Below are 16,899 nucleotides of genomic sequence, written 5' to 3'. Positions count from 1 at the left end.
TTCTGGTTTCCAGGCATAAATACAAAGCGGAGCCGGGTCTGAGGGAAAATCGGCACAAAGGAGAGCGGAGCACTCAGAGGATTTAAAGCTGAAGAGCAGGAGAGTCAGGTAAACCAGACAAACACCGCAACAACGCACATTTCAGAGGGGGGATATTATAGGAGACACACGGTGATGGTGAGAGCCGCGCTCGTAAATGTTGACCAGGCTGTGTCAGTGCGCTCATCGCTTGGGAACAGTGAGGGAAAAGCTGGCTCAGTGTAGTTATCAGCGCTGAGAGCGACCGGAGACGCGTTCAACTAAATGTCAGCACAGTTTGTGTTGATAAGACGGGAAAACGCCGCACGAAAAACAACCTGTGTACTGCTCATCAAATGTTAGTGACACGGATGCGTTATTGTAGGTCGCTGTGTGTGTGCGTGTGTGTGTGTAACGGGACCAGCTGTTATGTCTGGAACAAGGTGGATTTCTGATTTTCGCTTGATTTGATGATTTGTTTAAATGCGTGTAGTTGTTGTTGTTGTGTTATCACAGATAATCGCCGGGTTCAGAGTCTCTCAGTTTAAAGTTGTCCGCTTTGATTCAAACTGCTGCCACTTTGGCATCGCAGCTTATACGTGGCAGCAAACGCTCTTCATATAGAGCCAGGCAGCGTGTTATTATAGGATGACACAGAGGACATCAAACACTTCTTTTTTCTTTTTCTTTTTTTTTTTTCCTTCTCTGTCTCCAGTCATATATCTCTGCTCTGATCAGAGCTTTCTTTTCTTTCATTATTCACATTTTGGCACCGCTTTCGAGCAAGCTGACATGTATAAAACAGGTCAGGTTAGGTCAGGAAAGAAATCTTTAAACTGGGGCTAACCCTTTCTGTGTCAGAGGGTCCTCACAGCCGGAAAAGCCTGCAAGTGAACAAATTGTTTATTGGAAATAGATGTTAGTGCAACCACATTTTTTTCCTACAACCTCACTCATAATGAATCTATAAAGCATTGGTGAATGATTAATTAATTGATAATAATCAAAGGTGCAGCTGACCTGACAACACACGGTCCAACATTTTGTGTGGTGTGTTAGGTATTCAGTAACAAAAGACAACAGTTAGTAGTTTCTCACCACAGACTCACCGCAGGGTGTTTGTCTTTCACAAATCAGCGCGACCACGAAGTTAAAGTTTGCCTAAAGGGGAAAATGTCACTTGTGTAGGCCTCCTTTCTCGGGACATTTTTCCACATTAACACAACATTGCACAGGTATATACACACATATCCATCTACTGTATATAGCATTTCATTTCTATTTTATCTGAGTACTATTATGTATTCTCTTTGTATATTCCTACCCTCGAGGACCTTCTCTTATGTTATCTTATGCTGTTAGTCTGTCACTCTCCACATACCCTTTTAAACCGTTTAGTGTAGGCGTACACATGAAACTGAAATACGGATACTAGCTGAAGCACTGACTGCAAAAGAGACGGCGCATCGCATCTAATGTCGCACGTCACAACGAGCCACGTCACACGACGGTATTACGAAAACAAACAAAGTCGAATTCCGATTTATTTCTTAAAATCATTTTGTATTTTATTGGATCACTTAAGAGAGATATTATGCTCATTTTTATGTTTAAATGCTTTAGTGATCGAAAACACAAGAGTTTTTTCGAGCTGAAAACCTGAAAACACGCAGCTCCTCTCCTCTGATTGGTCAGCTCACACACGCCTGAGTCAGCGCCACTCATCGTGTTTCCTGACGGCTCTGTCGTGTTTCCAGCTTCCAGTTAACTTCCTTACTGCCGTGAAAATAGACATAAATGATACAAATGTTGACACGGTGACAGTGTGATGTCAAGAAGTGACAGAATTATAGTCACAGCTACTGACGAGACATTTCTGTGAGGGGAGAGGAGCTCCCGTTGGCGCGGACTTTGGGCTTTTTAACTTTCAAGACCTTTTACATCCACAAGAACCAAAGAAGACAAAGAAAAAAAATGTAAAGCATTATGTGTCACCTTTAAAATACTTTAAAATACTATGATAATACTATCATCGTCACTCTCTTGATAATTTGCCTGCCATCGTCGTGTGCTTTTTATTAAACATGTTGAGCCTTTTCTCTGAGTCTCTGTCACTTGTGTGTGTCTTTGGGAATACTGCAATAGTGTCAGGGAACTCTTTATCTGCGCTGAGGAAACAACCAGTGTGGTGTACAGTAGCACGGCAGTGGAGCGTGTGTGGTGGTGGTGGTGGTGTTGGTGGTGGTGGTGTCTCCACTCCATCATCCCAGCTTGGGAAAAGTAGAGCTGGGAAAGAAGTGTGGAATGTCTGGCCCTCGGCACGAAGCCCTGAGGCTCCACTGGAATTTTTTTTTTCTTACGATGTAGAAATGTTTGACCCTATGCTGATACTCACATGGGACTGATACAGGAAATGCAGATGTGAGTGTGGAAACAGCTGGAAAGAGCAACACCGAGACATGACGCAGTAATGTCAGATATTCCCGCTCAAGGCCGGTCCTGCTCCTGAAAAGGCCACCAGCAGACACACTGTACTGCCATTTCTAGGTCAGTGGTAGCCCCCTCCCTCCCTCCTCATCCTCCCCACCCTGATCCGTCTATCTACCCAAGGCCAGCCCACACATTAATCTGCGGTGGTGGTGGTGGAAAGCGCAGAGTGGTGGCATGTGGCGAGTGTATTTACCAGCCGTGCAATTACAAGCAACCACGGGAGTGATGCACAATCTGTCAGAGAGGCCAGAGGGTGAAGTCATCGGGCGCTGCCTCTGAATTAGATCCGTCGTTAGTTTTAAAATCATAATCGAAACAGGTGGACTTTTGAATGAAACAAGCTTCATTTTATAGGCCAAGCCCAACATTAAGACATACATTCTGAGTGAAAACTGAATCTTTAAAGCTACATGATAAATAAATGAATAAATAAAGAGAGAGCTGGTCCCTGGGGAACATTTTCATATATCTGCATTTTGTACCCTATAGCAACTATATAACTTCACATGACTGAGGTTATAAAACCATTATTATTCATACACTCAGATGTACAAGGGACAGAAAGGCTTGACTGTGTGATGTCAAATTTAGAAAATATAAAGTCATTCCTCTATTAATATTGTTGTTACAAAAATACACAAAAACAGGTTGAACCAACATCACCTTACATCACCCTGTACTTTTCTTTGACGCCCAAGAATGAGTCTATTCATTCATTGTTGGTGTTGCATCGACTTTTGAGGTCAGATTCTGGAAACCCAGCTGATGATTAACATCCTCCTCACTGCAGAGATTTAATGCAAAGCATTCGTGGCTGAGATTAGTTTCAGAGGAAGACAGAACTGAAACTGAAACTAGGCTTCATTTGGCACGTACAACGATGTAATTGAGTGTAAGTCTGTGGTTTAGCAGTGATGTGCTGGGAAGTCTTGGGAGTCGATTTCGCAATATGGGTCAGTGGACTAAAACTCTTGGAAATGAGATGATGGAAACTCCATTACAAACAGCATCTCAGACAGCAGACAGATTTTGTTTCCTGAAAAATTAGGATTCATAAGAACGCTTCTAATAGAAACGCCTGTTCAATTAATCTGTGCCAAGCCGACCCACATTCAGGACGAGGGTCATGAAGTCAGATGTTGCGTGTTGACCCGTCCAGATCAGCAGCTGTAATCAACATCTGTGTAGGAGGTCAGTATGAAACAGGAACCTATAGAGCTTTACAGAAATCCCTGCATATGTCCTCTTTAGATTGACACCACAGTTTCGTTCTTACTTCAACATATGTCATCCATAAGCATCTTTTCTTGCAGAGTTGGCTGATTGCTTCCTCTTTGTCAGCTCTTGTTGATCATGTGACTCATCCAGCCGAGTTGTCAAGACCGACAACTTGCTTACAACACAGTTTCTCAAAAGTTGAGTCAAGGTTCAAAGAAAGTGATGATAGCCTCTCTTGGGTCACAGTAATCTGTAATCCCAGTGCTTTGATTTGTAGAGTTCTTGCCAATCAGAGGACCTCATATAATTTAAAGGAGGCTTTTTTATTTTTTTTTTAACTTTCCTTCAGTGTGTTACTTTACAAAGTCCAAAGTTCACGCCAACAAGAGCTCCTCTCTCCCACGGAAAACACTGCACATGAAATGCCTCGTCAGTAGCCCCGCCTTTAAATCTGTGGCTTTTCGACATCCCCCTACGTCACCATGTCACATATTTAAAAAATGTATGCCTATATTCACGGTCGAAGTGAAGTTAATTGGAAGCTGACTCAGGCGTGTATGAGCTGACCAATCAGAGCAGGAGGAGGGGCACAGTGCCGCTGCCCACTATGAGAAAACTCATAGTATAAAGCATATAAACCCATTTGAGTAGTAACCCAAAATAAAATTATGAACCAGGAAATGAGCATAAAATGTCTCCTTTAAGATGAACAGATGAACATGGCGTCACACTAGTTCGAGTTAGGTATTCAGATCCGCTGAGGGAAACTCAGTGTGTATTTTCTACACCATATGTACTATCCTGTGTCCAGTGTTGCTGTGGGAACAACGCAGGGAGTATGTGTATGTATGTGTGTGTGTGCATGTGTGTGTTGTGTAACAGGGCCTTGGAGAACTTGATATTGTTTCTCCTACATGTCAGACCTAGAAAAAACAGACCCAATTCATATTTAAAGCGCTCAGATAACACTTACTGCCACTTACCGTTACTGTCCTTTGTAAATCTCTCTGTTGGGTTAACAGGGGTGTCTTCTGAATAGACTCCCACTGTGTTATTCTCGCACACAGCTGTCCATACATTCACAGCAAGCTGCTTTGTGTACTGGAATAACAAGGTTGCTTGTGTTTTGTATTATTCTTCACTCTGAATGTCAGTGTCCCTGAACAATTTTAGCATAATTTTTTAGAGAAATCTAGTTTTTGATTGTATATATTGTCTATTTTTGTGACAGAAATATCAAGGTTGTGTCAGGACTTCTGATTTGAGCTCACTAAACAGTGTCGGACAAAAGGTTACCCAACAGCAGGTAGACAGCATAATGAAATCCTGTCATGTAGAAAGATTCTTAATTAAGTTAATCTGTTACAAATACAGCTGTAAATGTAGGTCATATTCGGGTGAATGCTGATAACGTATCGGCTGTAAAAGGCTTCTGTGTAGTAAGCACTTAATGAGAAACAAGAGCTCCAAAGAGGCCAAATTATCTGTGCCAAAATTGAGGCTGCATTTATCTTTTTTTTTTTTCTTTAAAGGATCGGTTCATATAACAAAATGGTATCTAGTAATGCCAAGTTTTGAGATACGTCTCTAAGATTTCTGCCTCCACAGTGGAGGTAAGGGGCCTCACAGCACTGAAATATTAGATTTAAACATTGACAGTATTGTGTCTTTCCACAATGTGTTTTGTCTTTTCGACTCTCTGGATAATCCACAGATCTCACTGCAACGGCTTATATATTTTCAGTGAAATTACACTGTAAAAAAAAAAAAAGTTGTTTTAACTTAATAAATGTTTGTGTGCAGGCTGCTTTAAATGTTTTAAGTTGACTGAATTTGAGTTGACAAGTCAGGAATTCTGATGCTCAAAGTACTTCATCTACAGTTGAGTCTACCTAAAATATCTAGTTTACCCAACTTAGTAACATCAACTTTATCACAGTTGTCTCGGATGAGTTTTAACTCTCACACAATGCCAATTGTATGCTGATTATGTTTCTTTAATGACCTGAACTCTGCACAGTGCAGTCTTCCAACTCATCGTCATCATTTTTACAGCATACATATTTTATTGTCATGTGTGAACAGGTTAATAACCTGTTTGCACAACATATTATCTTTTGCTCACAAGGTTGATACCTTGTGAGCAAAAGATAATTTTTTGTGCTGACAAGATTAATCTAATATCATGCTTACACAAAGTGTTATCGTGTAGATTATTTATTACATGTCAGGAGGTACACCGGGTTCACTTTGGCGAGATAGGACCTCGTGCAGATAAGATCCATGTCTTGTGAGGCATGAGACTTAAAGATAAAGAAGAGTCTATCAGGACTTCAGGTGCTCCATAGTTTTTCTGTGATGTTTCAAAAAATCCTTTATATTGACTTTGGTTATCGCTTAAATGTGGACAACATTTACCAACCAAACAGTGCTTCAAAAATAACCAGCGGGGATATGATACAGGAGTGCACAGAAGGTAACACATACCAAATGTCACCCAACTCAGCAGTATTTGCAGTCATGAGTTAGCTACATCATCATTTTCAAGGTATTTCAGGGTTATGTGTCATTCATAGACAACTCAAAAACCTCTCTTTCACTCAGTATTGTCTTCTGCTAACATGGGCATCTAACTAACGGGTCCTTTTCTTTCCTTTGTCCTCAGACTTAATCGAAGAGGAGCTTGGACGGCATGCAAAGTTGTGAAATTTCCTCAGACAGCACTGATGATCCTCTTAGTAGCGGCCTACGCACACATCGGCAGCCTCGAATAGTAGTGATCGGCGCTGGCTTGGCCGGCCTTGCTGCGACTAGGACATTACTGAAAAACGGCTTCACGGATGTCACTGTCCTAGAGGCATCAGACCACGTCGGCGGGAGAGTTCAAAGTGTTCAGCACGGTGAGAAGATGTGCCCTTTGTTTACTTGTTGTTACCTTAAACTTTGTGTTAAACTTCTTTATGACGCCTTAACAGTGTAAGTGCAAAGAAATAGACAGCTACAGTATAAACCCTGAGTGAAATGCATTAATTCACATGCAGGCTGAATCGTGAACTGTTAAAACACATTCACAGAACACAGAACTACACGGAGGATTAACTTACCTCTGATTTCTTTTTTCTTCTTGACATATCGCAATTTCATGGTTTGTTATAGACTTTACCTCTCCTCTCCAACCAATATCTTAATGCCTAAAACTTAAGTTTTGAAGCAATATTTTAGCAATATATGCTCACATCAAAACAAGTGAATAGGTTGATTACCAGTCACTCCCTAAACAACATGACTGTTGCAGCATATCAGTGACCTATTGATACAAGTTGAAGTTACACATTTAGTTTTATCTTTAATATTTAAGTACAGTACGTCTTTTAGAAAACGGTCCAATCAGCCAGCCATACAATCGCTCCATCAGCTTTGTTCCCCTAAATAAGCTGAATTAATACACTTGGATTGGATGCATGTCTGGCTCCAAGGGAAATAACAGAGTTTGTTCAGTCGATATGCTTGAGCGACGCTGGTAGATTTTCCCAACAAAGTCGACTGAACTGCGGGTCGACGAAAGTTGAATGCTGGTGATTTCCATTATGTGAATTCTTTCAGCTGGCAAGCACAAAGGAGCATGAAACAGCATCTGCTCATGGTGCTTAAACCATATGACCATAAAAGAGGTCACATGTAGAAACACACTCATACTGCGCTGTTAAATGTAAAGCCATATGTCATGCACACAAATAACTGCATCTGTTATATAAATGCGTGTTTATGCGCTTAGACGTTACATAATCATAGATGCATTTCTGCCAATTCTGTCTTTGCAGTGGCCTGTTTTTATTATATAAACGGCTGTACAAAACATATAGTGTGTGATGGCATCATCCTCAGGAAGAATATTTAATTAATGGTAGTCCAGTGGGCCTCAGGGTGCAGTGTGTTAATAGAGTTGACCCCCTCTTGAACTGTCCAGTTATCTAACACTCAAGTGTGAATGTGCCTTTACAAAAGCAGAGTGATATAAAGTTTAATTCAGGAGATGTTGATTTGAAAGAGATAATTTTTTCCAAATTCATAGTAATCCGTGTGTGGTTTTTTTTGTAGGAACAGCAACTTTGGAGCTTGGAGCCACCTGGATTCATGGTGCCAATGGGAACCCAGTGTACCACCTGGCGGAGGACAATGGGCTGCTGGAGGACACCACGGACGAGGAGAGGAGCGTGGGACGCATCAGCCTGTACGCCAAGAATGGTGTGGCTCATTACCAGACCAACGCCGGGAAGAGGATCCCCAAGGACCTGGTGGAGGAGTTCAGTGACCTGTACAACGAGGTGAGGGGGGCCACATATGCGCACAGGTACACATGTGAATTCATGCTTATGTGCACAAATGAATGTGTACATGGACTAACTGTTCAGCCTGCAGAACATTAAAGGAACAGTTCATCCAAAAATGAAAATGCAGTCATTATCTACTCACCCCAATGCTGATGGATAGTTGGTTGATGTTTTGTGCTCCATAAAACATTTCTGGAGCTTCACAGCCACTAAACAACTGAAGTAGATGGAGACTTGTTTAAAAATGCAAAAAAACAACTGAAAAAAAGCATTAAATTGCTCCAGACAGTTCGCCATAACTAATCTAAGTCTGTGGAACCCCTGAGAGTCCAAATTGATTGGAAAAGACGTATGTTTCTTTAAAATATGTAAGATATGTCACATAGCCATAGTTACCAGTGGTAAAAACGAATGCTTTTGCAGCCAACAAGTGTTCATATCTATAAAACTGTAATTCAAATTGTAGTTGAGATCCCAACATTTTGAATACAGTGGACTGAACTTGGGGAAATGCATATCAAATGATGCACAAAGATATTTAAAGTATTTCAGCTTTATATAATGGTGAAAATAGAAATTTGAGGACAAACCAAGAAAGAGTGAAAGAAAAACACAGACTTAAATACAGAGAGGCTAATTAACAAATGAAACACAGGTGAGCACAGAAAGCAGGCAGGAAAAAGACAAAGACAGGAAGTGTAAAGTAAAATGAGACACATGAGGAGAGGCTTTCGACATAAAACAGGAAATAAACCAAAACTCAGGACCATGACAATGTTAAAAGGCACAAAACATCAATGGCAACATTATTAAATATATCTTCAGCCATCTTGAGATAAAATCCAACAAACCATGCTGAATTTAATAGATTAGCCATTTTCCCTCATCCTGTTCCCTGCTCTCTGCCCAGTAGCAGCTCCTGTTAGAGCACGACTATTTCACTGTAAGTAGGTCACGTCTGGAAAAGCAGTTACAGAGGGAAGGTATAGAACACGTTTTGTTCTCATTAACCCTTGTACATCTGTGTTTTCTGTGTAACCTCGGTACACATGCTGTCTCCTTTTGACAAATATTCTTGATACGCCAAACCCCTTCAGAGACACAGAGGTAGCTTCAGAGATATTCTCGCCTCTGGTACATTCGGCAGCCATGTCAGTCATCTTCCTCCGGTTTTCTGTCAGCTATTGTCTTCATCGTGCTCTCTTTGTATGTTGTGAAGCTAGCTCAGACAAGTTTGCTACTGTGGGTTTTATAAATAAAATGGACTTGACTAGACGTGCAAAGACACCAAGCTGCCATCTCCAGTGTGTGTTTTTCAGTAGCTTATGTAATAAAAGAGAAATCAAAAAGGCCATGCTTCAGGGTCACCACACCTTCATCACTCCCTGTGATGTCATTCAGCCCTGAATGACACAATGCAGAGTGATGTCTTCCTTTCACATGATGATCTTCACGGTCATCATCATATACAGTATGTGAGTCATTGTACTCTGAGCTCCACTCCTTATTGTCACCTTCTTTCTCCAGAACCACGACTGTCACTGCAGCTGATTAAGCTCCTCTCTACCTGAGTAGGAGCATTATTTTATGTGCAGTTACTTTACTTTACTATTGATCCTTTTTAATTTATCTAATTTTAAATCAATCATTTGATCAATAAAATGTCAGAGAATAATAGAAAAAAATGCTGTCAGGAGCCAGTAAATACAGTTTACTGTCACTATGAAATCCACATCTTATGACCCGAATTAAGGGAAAATTAAGACATTTAGAAATAAAAAATAAACAATTTTAATGATTAATTGATGATAAACATTGTTATATGTCAGTTTTCTGACCCATGAAATCACTAAAACTACTAAATGTTTCATTAATGTATCAAAAAACTTCAAAATCATCAAGAATTATATCAAAGTTTTGTTTCATTATCAAGGGTTGTCTTCAGCAGCATTTATCACTTACAGTAGTGTTGTGCATGTTGTAAGTTTTGAGATACAGGGACTCTGTGGAGCCTCTGTTTTGTGCTTAAAGCCGGTTGTTAGTTTATGTCAGCGAACGCCATTTGTAAACTTAACGTTAGCTACGAGGCGAGGCAGTCAAAAACGTGCATCACATCTTTTGGGCTGTCCCGCCAAATCCGACCTGACTCCTTCCCCAAGCAATCCACAGACCAGCAGCATTAAACCACATAAACAAATTGTCCACAGGCTCGTATAGGCAACGGCAATTTTTCACGTTATGTTACAATCCACTCACATATGGCCAATAAAAACAGTGATGAATACATGTTAATTGCTATATAGAGCCCCTTTGAAGTTGCAAAGAGTCCCTTTTAAGTCAAACTTAATTAACAGTAACCACAGTCAAGTTACTGAAACAGAACAAAGTATTCAAGTTGCATCTTGTTGCAACATTTCCAGTCTGGCAACATTTCTTTTTAATGTACTTTGATTTGTGCAGCCTGTGGTGTTTCTCCATCGCCCTACCCTTTGAGACGAGTGAGCGCCCTCCTCTGCTTTCTTTACATCCTTCCTCATTCCTCTTCCTCCTAAATACCCTCCATCTCTGACCTTTCACTCATCGTCCACCTGCAGGTGTACGAGCTGACTCAGGAGTTCTTCCAGAATGGGAAGCCAGTTTGCGCCGAGAGCCAGAACAGCGTCGGCGTGTTTACGCGAGACGTGGTGCGCAAGAAGATCACGATGGATCCCGATGATTCTGAGAGCACCAAGAAGCTCAAACTGTCCATGCTTCAACAATACCTCAAGGTGTGTGTGTGTTCATAATATCCATGTCTACCTGTAATTGACCAACATTGTATCACCTCCTCGGATTCTCTTTTAATTTTCCCTATAAACAAACATTAAACAGACGTTCAGTACATCTACGTGAGTGCTTTATTAGTGCTCCGCCATACGCTCCCGCCCACCTACTAACACAGGAAACATGTTGTGCAAATGTAGCCGTGAAGACACAGTAGCCACCAGGTAACCTCGACCATGCTGGCTCACATTTAATGAGGCAGAAACAGGAACATATTTTTGCTTTTCGATAACTGACCGAGCAGGTGTTATCTCAATGAAGCATATGTGTTCCCAGCATGTTGAAACATGTTCAGTCAGACTGATGCTGTGGAGATATATGGTAAGAACACAACTGACTCTGTGTTGAAATGTTCTCATGTTTCAGGTGGAGAGTTGTGAAAGCAGCTCTCCCAGTATGGATGAGGTGTCTCTGAGTGAGTTTGGTGAGTGGACAGAGATCCCTGGTGCACATTACGTCATTCCTGAAGGTTTCATGAAGATCGTGCAGCTCCTGGCCCAGGACATCCCCTCCCGCACCATCTGCCTTAGCAAACCGGTCCGCTGCATCCACTGGAACTACTCAGCCCAGCATCGGGAGGTGATCGCCAAGAGCAGCGACTCCAACCACAACGAGAACAACCACAGCTGCCAACCTCACGACGACCCTCTCATCCTCGGTCATCCCATTTACGTGGAGTGCCAGGACGAGGAGTGGATCGCAGCCGACCACGTGATCATCACAGCGTCTCTGGGCGTCCTGAAGGGGAACCACGAGGCCATGTTCTCCCCGTCTCTGCCTGAGGACAAAGTGCTCGCCATCGAGAAGCTGGGCATCAGCACCACCGATAAGATATTCCTAGAGTTCGAGGAGCCCTTCTGGAGCCCAGAGTGCAACAGCATCCAGTTCGTGTGGGAGGATGAGGCTCAGCTAGAACAGCTGGCTTACCCTGAGGAGCTGTGGTACAAGAAGATCTGCAGCTTCGACGTCCTCTACCCGCCCGAGCGCTACGGCTACATGCTGAGTGGCTGGATCTGTGGGCAGGAGGCGCTGTACATGGAGCGCTGCGATGATGAAACAGTGGCTGAGACCTGCACTGAGCTGCTGAGGCGCTTTACAGGTCAGGACATGCACATAAGAGCTGAGCATTGTGGGCAAATGTTACACAGAATACATTGTGTTCACACCACAGAGGCTTGTGTGGGTTCTCTAGAAAGATGAAGATGATCTCATGCTCTAAATCGCCAGAATAAATGTCAGCAAAAGTCTTGGAAAGAGTACTGAAAATCTCAAGTCTGAGTACAGTTACATTACTGAAATATTACTCAAATACAAGTTAAATTACCGTTACTACTATTAAAATAATAACGAGGTAAAAGAACAAAGTGTTCTTCTCAAACGCTACAAAAAGTATTAGTTACTTTTTACCCGTTGATTGTTCAATGCTCGATCAATAGCAGGCATTCAATCAAAAATCTTCGGTCTAAATTACTCCCAACTCCTCTTCTGTCCTGCTGAGTGGTCGTTGTCAAGCCTCCAAGCCTGCGCCTGCTGAACTGTTTTGTGTTTTGTCCATATGTCAGGGTACTTAATTACAGTAATTTGAGTAGATGTAATTCGTTATTTCCACCCCTGGGCTGCAATGCACATTCATTGTGGTTAGGTTAAGGAAGAAACACATTTTTGGCTTAAAATATCTGCTTTTGCCACAAATGGTATGGGCCTTAAAAACACCAGTATTTTGTCGCCACAAACACGGCTGGAAATTGTCCTGAGGCCTCCTTTAAAAATATCCAGTCGTGTCGAAATGCACACTTGAATTGTGGTCACTGGCTGAGAAGTCGCGAATTGTAGAAATTGTGTTCTGGTGACTGAGCTGCATTTATCTACACTTTTAGATACTCTGACTGGTTTATTTAAAATCATTATCTGTCAGGTTTAACACAAAGTGAACCAAACGCAGACGCTTGAAAACCAGGCTGCCTGAAAACAAAAAGCGAGCTTTGACGAAAACTGTCCAAAAATCCAAAATACGAGCGACAATGGCAGACAAAAGGCACACAACAAAACAGGAGTAATCCAAGAGCAAAGAACAAAATGTAACACGAGGAATCAGGAAGCAAATGCAGGAAAACCTGATGGTAAGACAGGACCAGGAAGACAGAGGCTCAAAACAGAGGAGCCATCAAAGAGACAGGGGGACACAGGCCTGAATACACAGGCACTGGTTAACTAATGAAACACACGGTTGGCAACAAAAAGTGTGTGAAACCGGACAAAGTGAGGAAGTACACACGAGGATATAACTACAAAATAAAACAGGAAACCAACAAAGCAAAAAACCCAAACAGTGACATTATCCAGCCAAAGAACTTCTCACAATGACGAGTTATTTTTGTAAAAGATCCCACTGCTTTAATAACTCTTCTGGTAAAGCTCATGCAAACACTCAGTAATCTAGAACTAACATGATAGCCTTGGAAGGCTGAGACTGTCAGCTCAGTGACTCACAAAATCCATGACTCGGATTGGGTCAGTTGTGACGTCAGTAACTTTCTTCATCAGAAAAATATCTGCTAAATGACTCAGGTGCTGGTTTTGTGTTAAGTGAGCAGCAGCTAACTGGTTTGGTGTTAATACCACAAAAGAACAAAACACTTGAGTAGAAGGATCGACCTGTTAGATCAGGTGAAGAGGCCTTTACTTGAACTGACATCTCATCAATCCCCCTTTGTCTTGTGATACAAACACACACAGCACAGGTTCTGTGTTTTCAATCCAGTGTTGCTGCTGTTAGTTATCTGACACACACCACTTCCTGCTCAAGAGAAGGATTTTTTGGTGTAGCCAAAAGAAAACAGAGCCGTTTCAAGGTGATTGCACCATTGATTGTAACAGGGCACAGGACATGAATATAGGTTGACTCACTATTTGTCATCTGGCAGCCGGCAGATCAGGGATGTGCTGATAGAAAAGGCTCAGATTATTACTCAGTAAAGTGATTGCCTCAGAAATAGGTCACAGAGTGGGTGCAGAAACAGTGACTGTCACTTCATGATGAGGTCAGCGGGCTTCCTATAGATACAGTCTGCAAATCACACACAGAAACTACACCCCCACACATTCACACACGTTGCTCATTTAGGTCAACATGCTTTAATCCCCTCAGCTGTTGCTTAATTACATATAGACTCGCTGCTCGCAAAAGGTCACGAGTTGATTAGTGCTGGCAGACTGGACGTCCCAGTGAAAGGCCTCGACTTACAGCCTGGTTTGCTTCTGTAATGTCCCGTTTGTCTCTCCGCTATCCGTCTTGACTCACCCTCGTCCGTCCGTCTGTCTGTCCACAGGGAACCCTGACATTCCAAAGCCCTGGCGTGTCCTGCGCTCATCGTGGGGCAGTAACCCTTTCATCCGAGGCTCCTACTCCTTCACCAGGGTCGGATCCAGCGGCGAGGACTGCGAGAGGCTGGCCATGCCGCTGCCCTATGCCAACAGCACCAAGGCTTCGGTAAGACAACACACACGGGGGGTTTGACAAAATTCTCATTTATGTACGTTCAGCTGACCGGCAGTGTACTGACTAAAAGGTCAAAATCTCAAAATCTCAAAGTGGACACTGTAATGATCATGTAAACAGAGACATGAATAACCATCCATGTAAACGCCGTGTCCCAAATATACTCAAAAGCAGGATCCTCGTGCGCATGTAAACACAGTTAATGACTCGAATACTTCCATGCCTAAACTTCTCCACGCACATCTGCATTTTTAACCCGTATCATCGTCATTTATGTGTCCTTGTTACAAAAAAAAAGAAAAAAGTTGAAATCTGAATTTACAGTGACAGATCAGTTATGGGAAATTATGGGACGATAAGGACCCTGTTGAACAAAGTGTTATGCTACTTTAATATTTTAAAAATAATTCTTGGTAGCACTTGATAATGACAGTCATTGATAAATGGTAGATTTAAAGCTAAACTGGCAACAGACAAGTTTTCTCTCTATAAACCTCGCTATCACTAAACAATTTGGTCTGCCACAAAGCAAGAAACCTCCCGGGAAAAGGAAGGTTAACTAATCCATTTCTCTTACAGACTAGCTGACTGAATAAACTCACGTTTTGTCCTGTGTTGTTGTTATTTGCGACTCTGAGGAAAACTTAAACAATCCAGATGTCTTTGCAACAGTGGCACCAACGATAATGCAACTTGGAAACACTGAAGTTAATCCTAATTATTAACCATTTAAGCAACTGTTTATGATAGAGGAACTGGTGTTTATTAAACGTTGTAAATAGTTAATAAATACTGTGTAGTTTATCTATAAACACAGTTATTGTAAGGAAATAAACATTTATGTATTGTATAAATATGCCAGTGTCACCGCAGTATTCAATCTGAATGCTGTAGCAAAGCTTAAGACACGACTCCCCTCTGCAGCGGTGTTTTCACTGACTGCACACTTGGTTGTTTACAATCCCTTGCTCGCACTCTTGAGAGCATCTGGCTAATGCGGCGGTGTCATCACTAGCATGTCACATCGCAGCACATGCAGAGCAAATACAGCTGGTGTCAGGGGAGGTTATGAAGGTCGATTCCTCGCCAGAAGTCTAGCCCATGAAACCTGATTCGTCCGGGGCGGAGGGGGGTGGGGGGGCGGAGGGGTTCGTGTGCTCACTTGACAGTGCTGAAGGAACGGCATGACCCCTCCGCCGAAGTCCTGTCAGAGCCCTCGGGAAAGTTACCGAAGCCTGCCGCATGTAAGGCGCTGACAAACGACTGAAATAGAAAAGACTGTACGAGAGGCCAAAGGTGCGTCAGGATGACATTGAGGGATCTTGTTTTGAATCTGGCTTCCTTTTCTCCTTTTGTCTTTGCTTATATCATCTTCTTCTTCTGCCCCCCCCCTCCTTCCTCAGCCTCTACAGGTCCTGTTTGCTGGAGAGGCCACCCACAGAAAATACTATTCCACTACCCATGGTGCTTTGCTGTCAGGACAGAGGGAGGCCACTCGTCTAATAGAGATGTACCAGGACTTGCACAGAGCTCAAACCACAAAGCCTAATATGTAAAATAAAACGAACCTCTGACTAGTGAAAAATAAAATACAAAACTGTTGAGATTTAAGCTTTTTATCTTGATGATTAAGTTATACTTAAAAACATAGCTCGGGCATTATTACATTGATAACAAATGAGTATTGTTTCTATTGTATTGTAGATTCGAATCATGCTAAATTTTATTTGAGATGTACTGTTCAAAAGTTGCCAATGGTGCTGTCATTTCTCGTCTTTATCATTCTGTCATTATGTTTTTTTTAATTAATCAGTAATTTAATGTTTATGATAACAACATCTGTAATTTAACTTGTTTTTGTAAGTGCCTTCTGTACGTAACGTTATGTTATCTTAAAAATTATGGAAACACTTAATAAAAATTGAGAAGGTTTTAACAAAATAAAAATTCTATCATCATCTAACAAGACAAGTTTGGTCTTTTTTCACGGACGACATCTCCTCTGCATCCACTTCTTTCCTCGTGAATATTTTCCGGGAAAGTACAACCACAGGCAAGAGAGGTTTCCATACTATCACCATGTTGGTGTCTATTTAAATCAATGAGAGCAAGGCAGAAAGTCAGTGCACATGGAAAGAAAAGAAAAGGCTCCATAATACTGTGCCAAAGTGACAGATGGTGTGAGAACAGACCTCAACCCAGTCCTCACTTCTGTAGGACAACAGTGTTAATCCTCTTCTTCAGTGACAAACATGATCAGAGGCTGAAAAGAAGTGGGAAAGTTTTAATTAGCAACAGAAAACAAGGGAATTAGTTTTGAAATCCTGTATTTCCTGCCCACTTATTAACAACTTATTTCACAGTTATGTGGTTACTCATTGTTCACAATGGTTTTAAAGAGGAATCATCACATATTACATATTATTTCACATTTTACCATGTGCCAGTGGCAAAATAATGAACAAACACCACAAAATCACCACCACAGCTTTCTTTGAATGTGACAGCATCGGTTCACGC

At 41.8% G+C, this 16,899-nt stretch overlaps 1 protein-coding gene across 1 annotated transcript; it reads left to right on the top strand.

The window, feature by feature from the left end:
- smox (spermine oxidase) lies at nt 1-16,339 on the top strand. The gene is made up of 7 exons (XM_084383107.1): nt 1-108; nt 6,392-6,626; nt 7,825-8,051; nt 10,652-10,825; nt 11,247-11,979; nt 14,210-14,370; nt 15,783-16,339. The coding sequence occupies exons 2-7, from the start codon at nt 6,419-6,421 to the stop codon at nt 15,933-15,935; spliced, it is 1,656 nt and encodes a 551-aa protein (XP_084239233.1). The 5' UTR covers nt 1-108; nt 6,392-6,418; the 3' UTR covers nt 15,936-16,339.
- The last annotated feature ends 560 nt before the right edge of the window (nt 16,340-16,899 follow it).

This window comes from Pagrus pagrus, assembly GCF_965226575.1.
Source record: "Pagrus pagrus genome assembly, chromosome: 2".
Classification (NCBI taxonomy): domain Eukaryota; kingdom Metazoa; phylum Chordata; class Actinopteri; order Spariformes; family Sparidae; genus Pagrus; species Pagrus pagrus.
This window is presented reverse-complemented; position numbering and strand designations above follow the sequence as displayed.

Excerpts from the sequence above, each read along its gene's own strand:
- smox (XM_084383107.1), top strand. The coding sequence starts at position 6,419 with ATGCAAAGTTGTGAAATTTCCTCAGACAGCACTGATGATCCTCTTAGT. Across the intron at positions 8,052-10,651 it reads TCAGTGACCTGTACAACGAG|GTGTACGAGCTGACTCAGGA; the intron begins GTGAGGGGGGCC and ends GTCCACCTGCAG. Across the intron at positions 14,371-15,782 it reads CCAACAGCACCAAGGCTTCG|CCTCTACAGGTCCTGTTTGC; the intron begins GTAAGACAACAC and ends CTCCTTCCTCAG.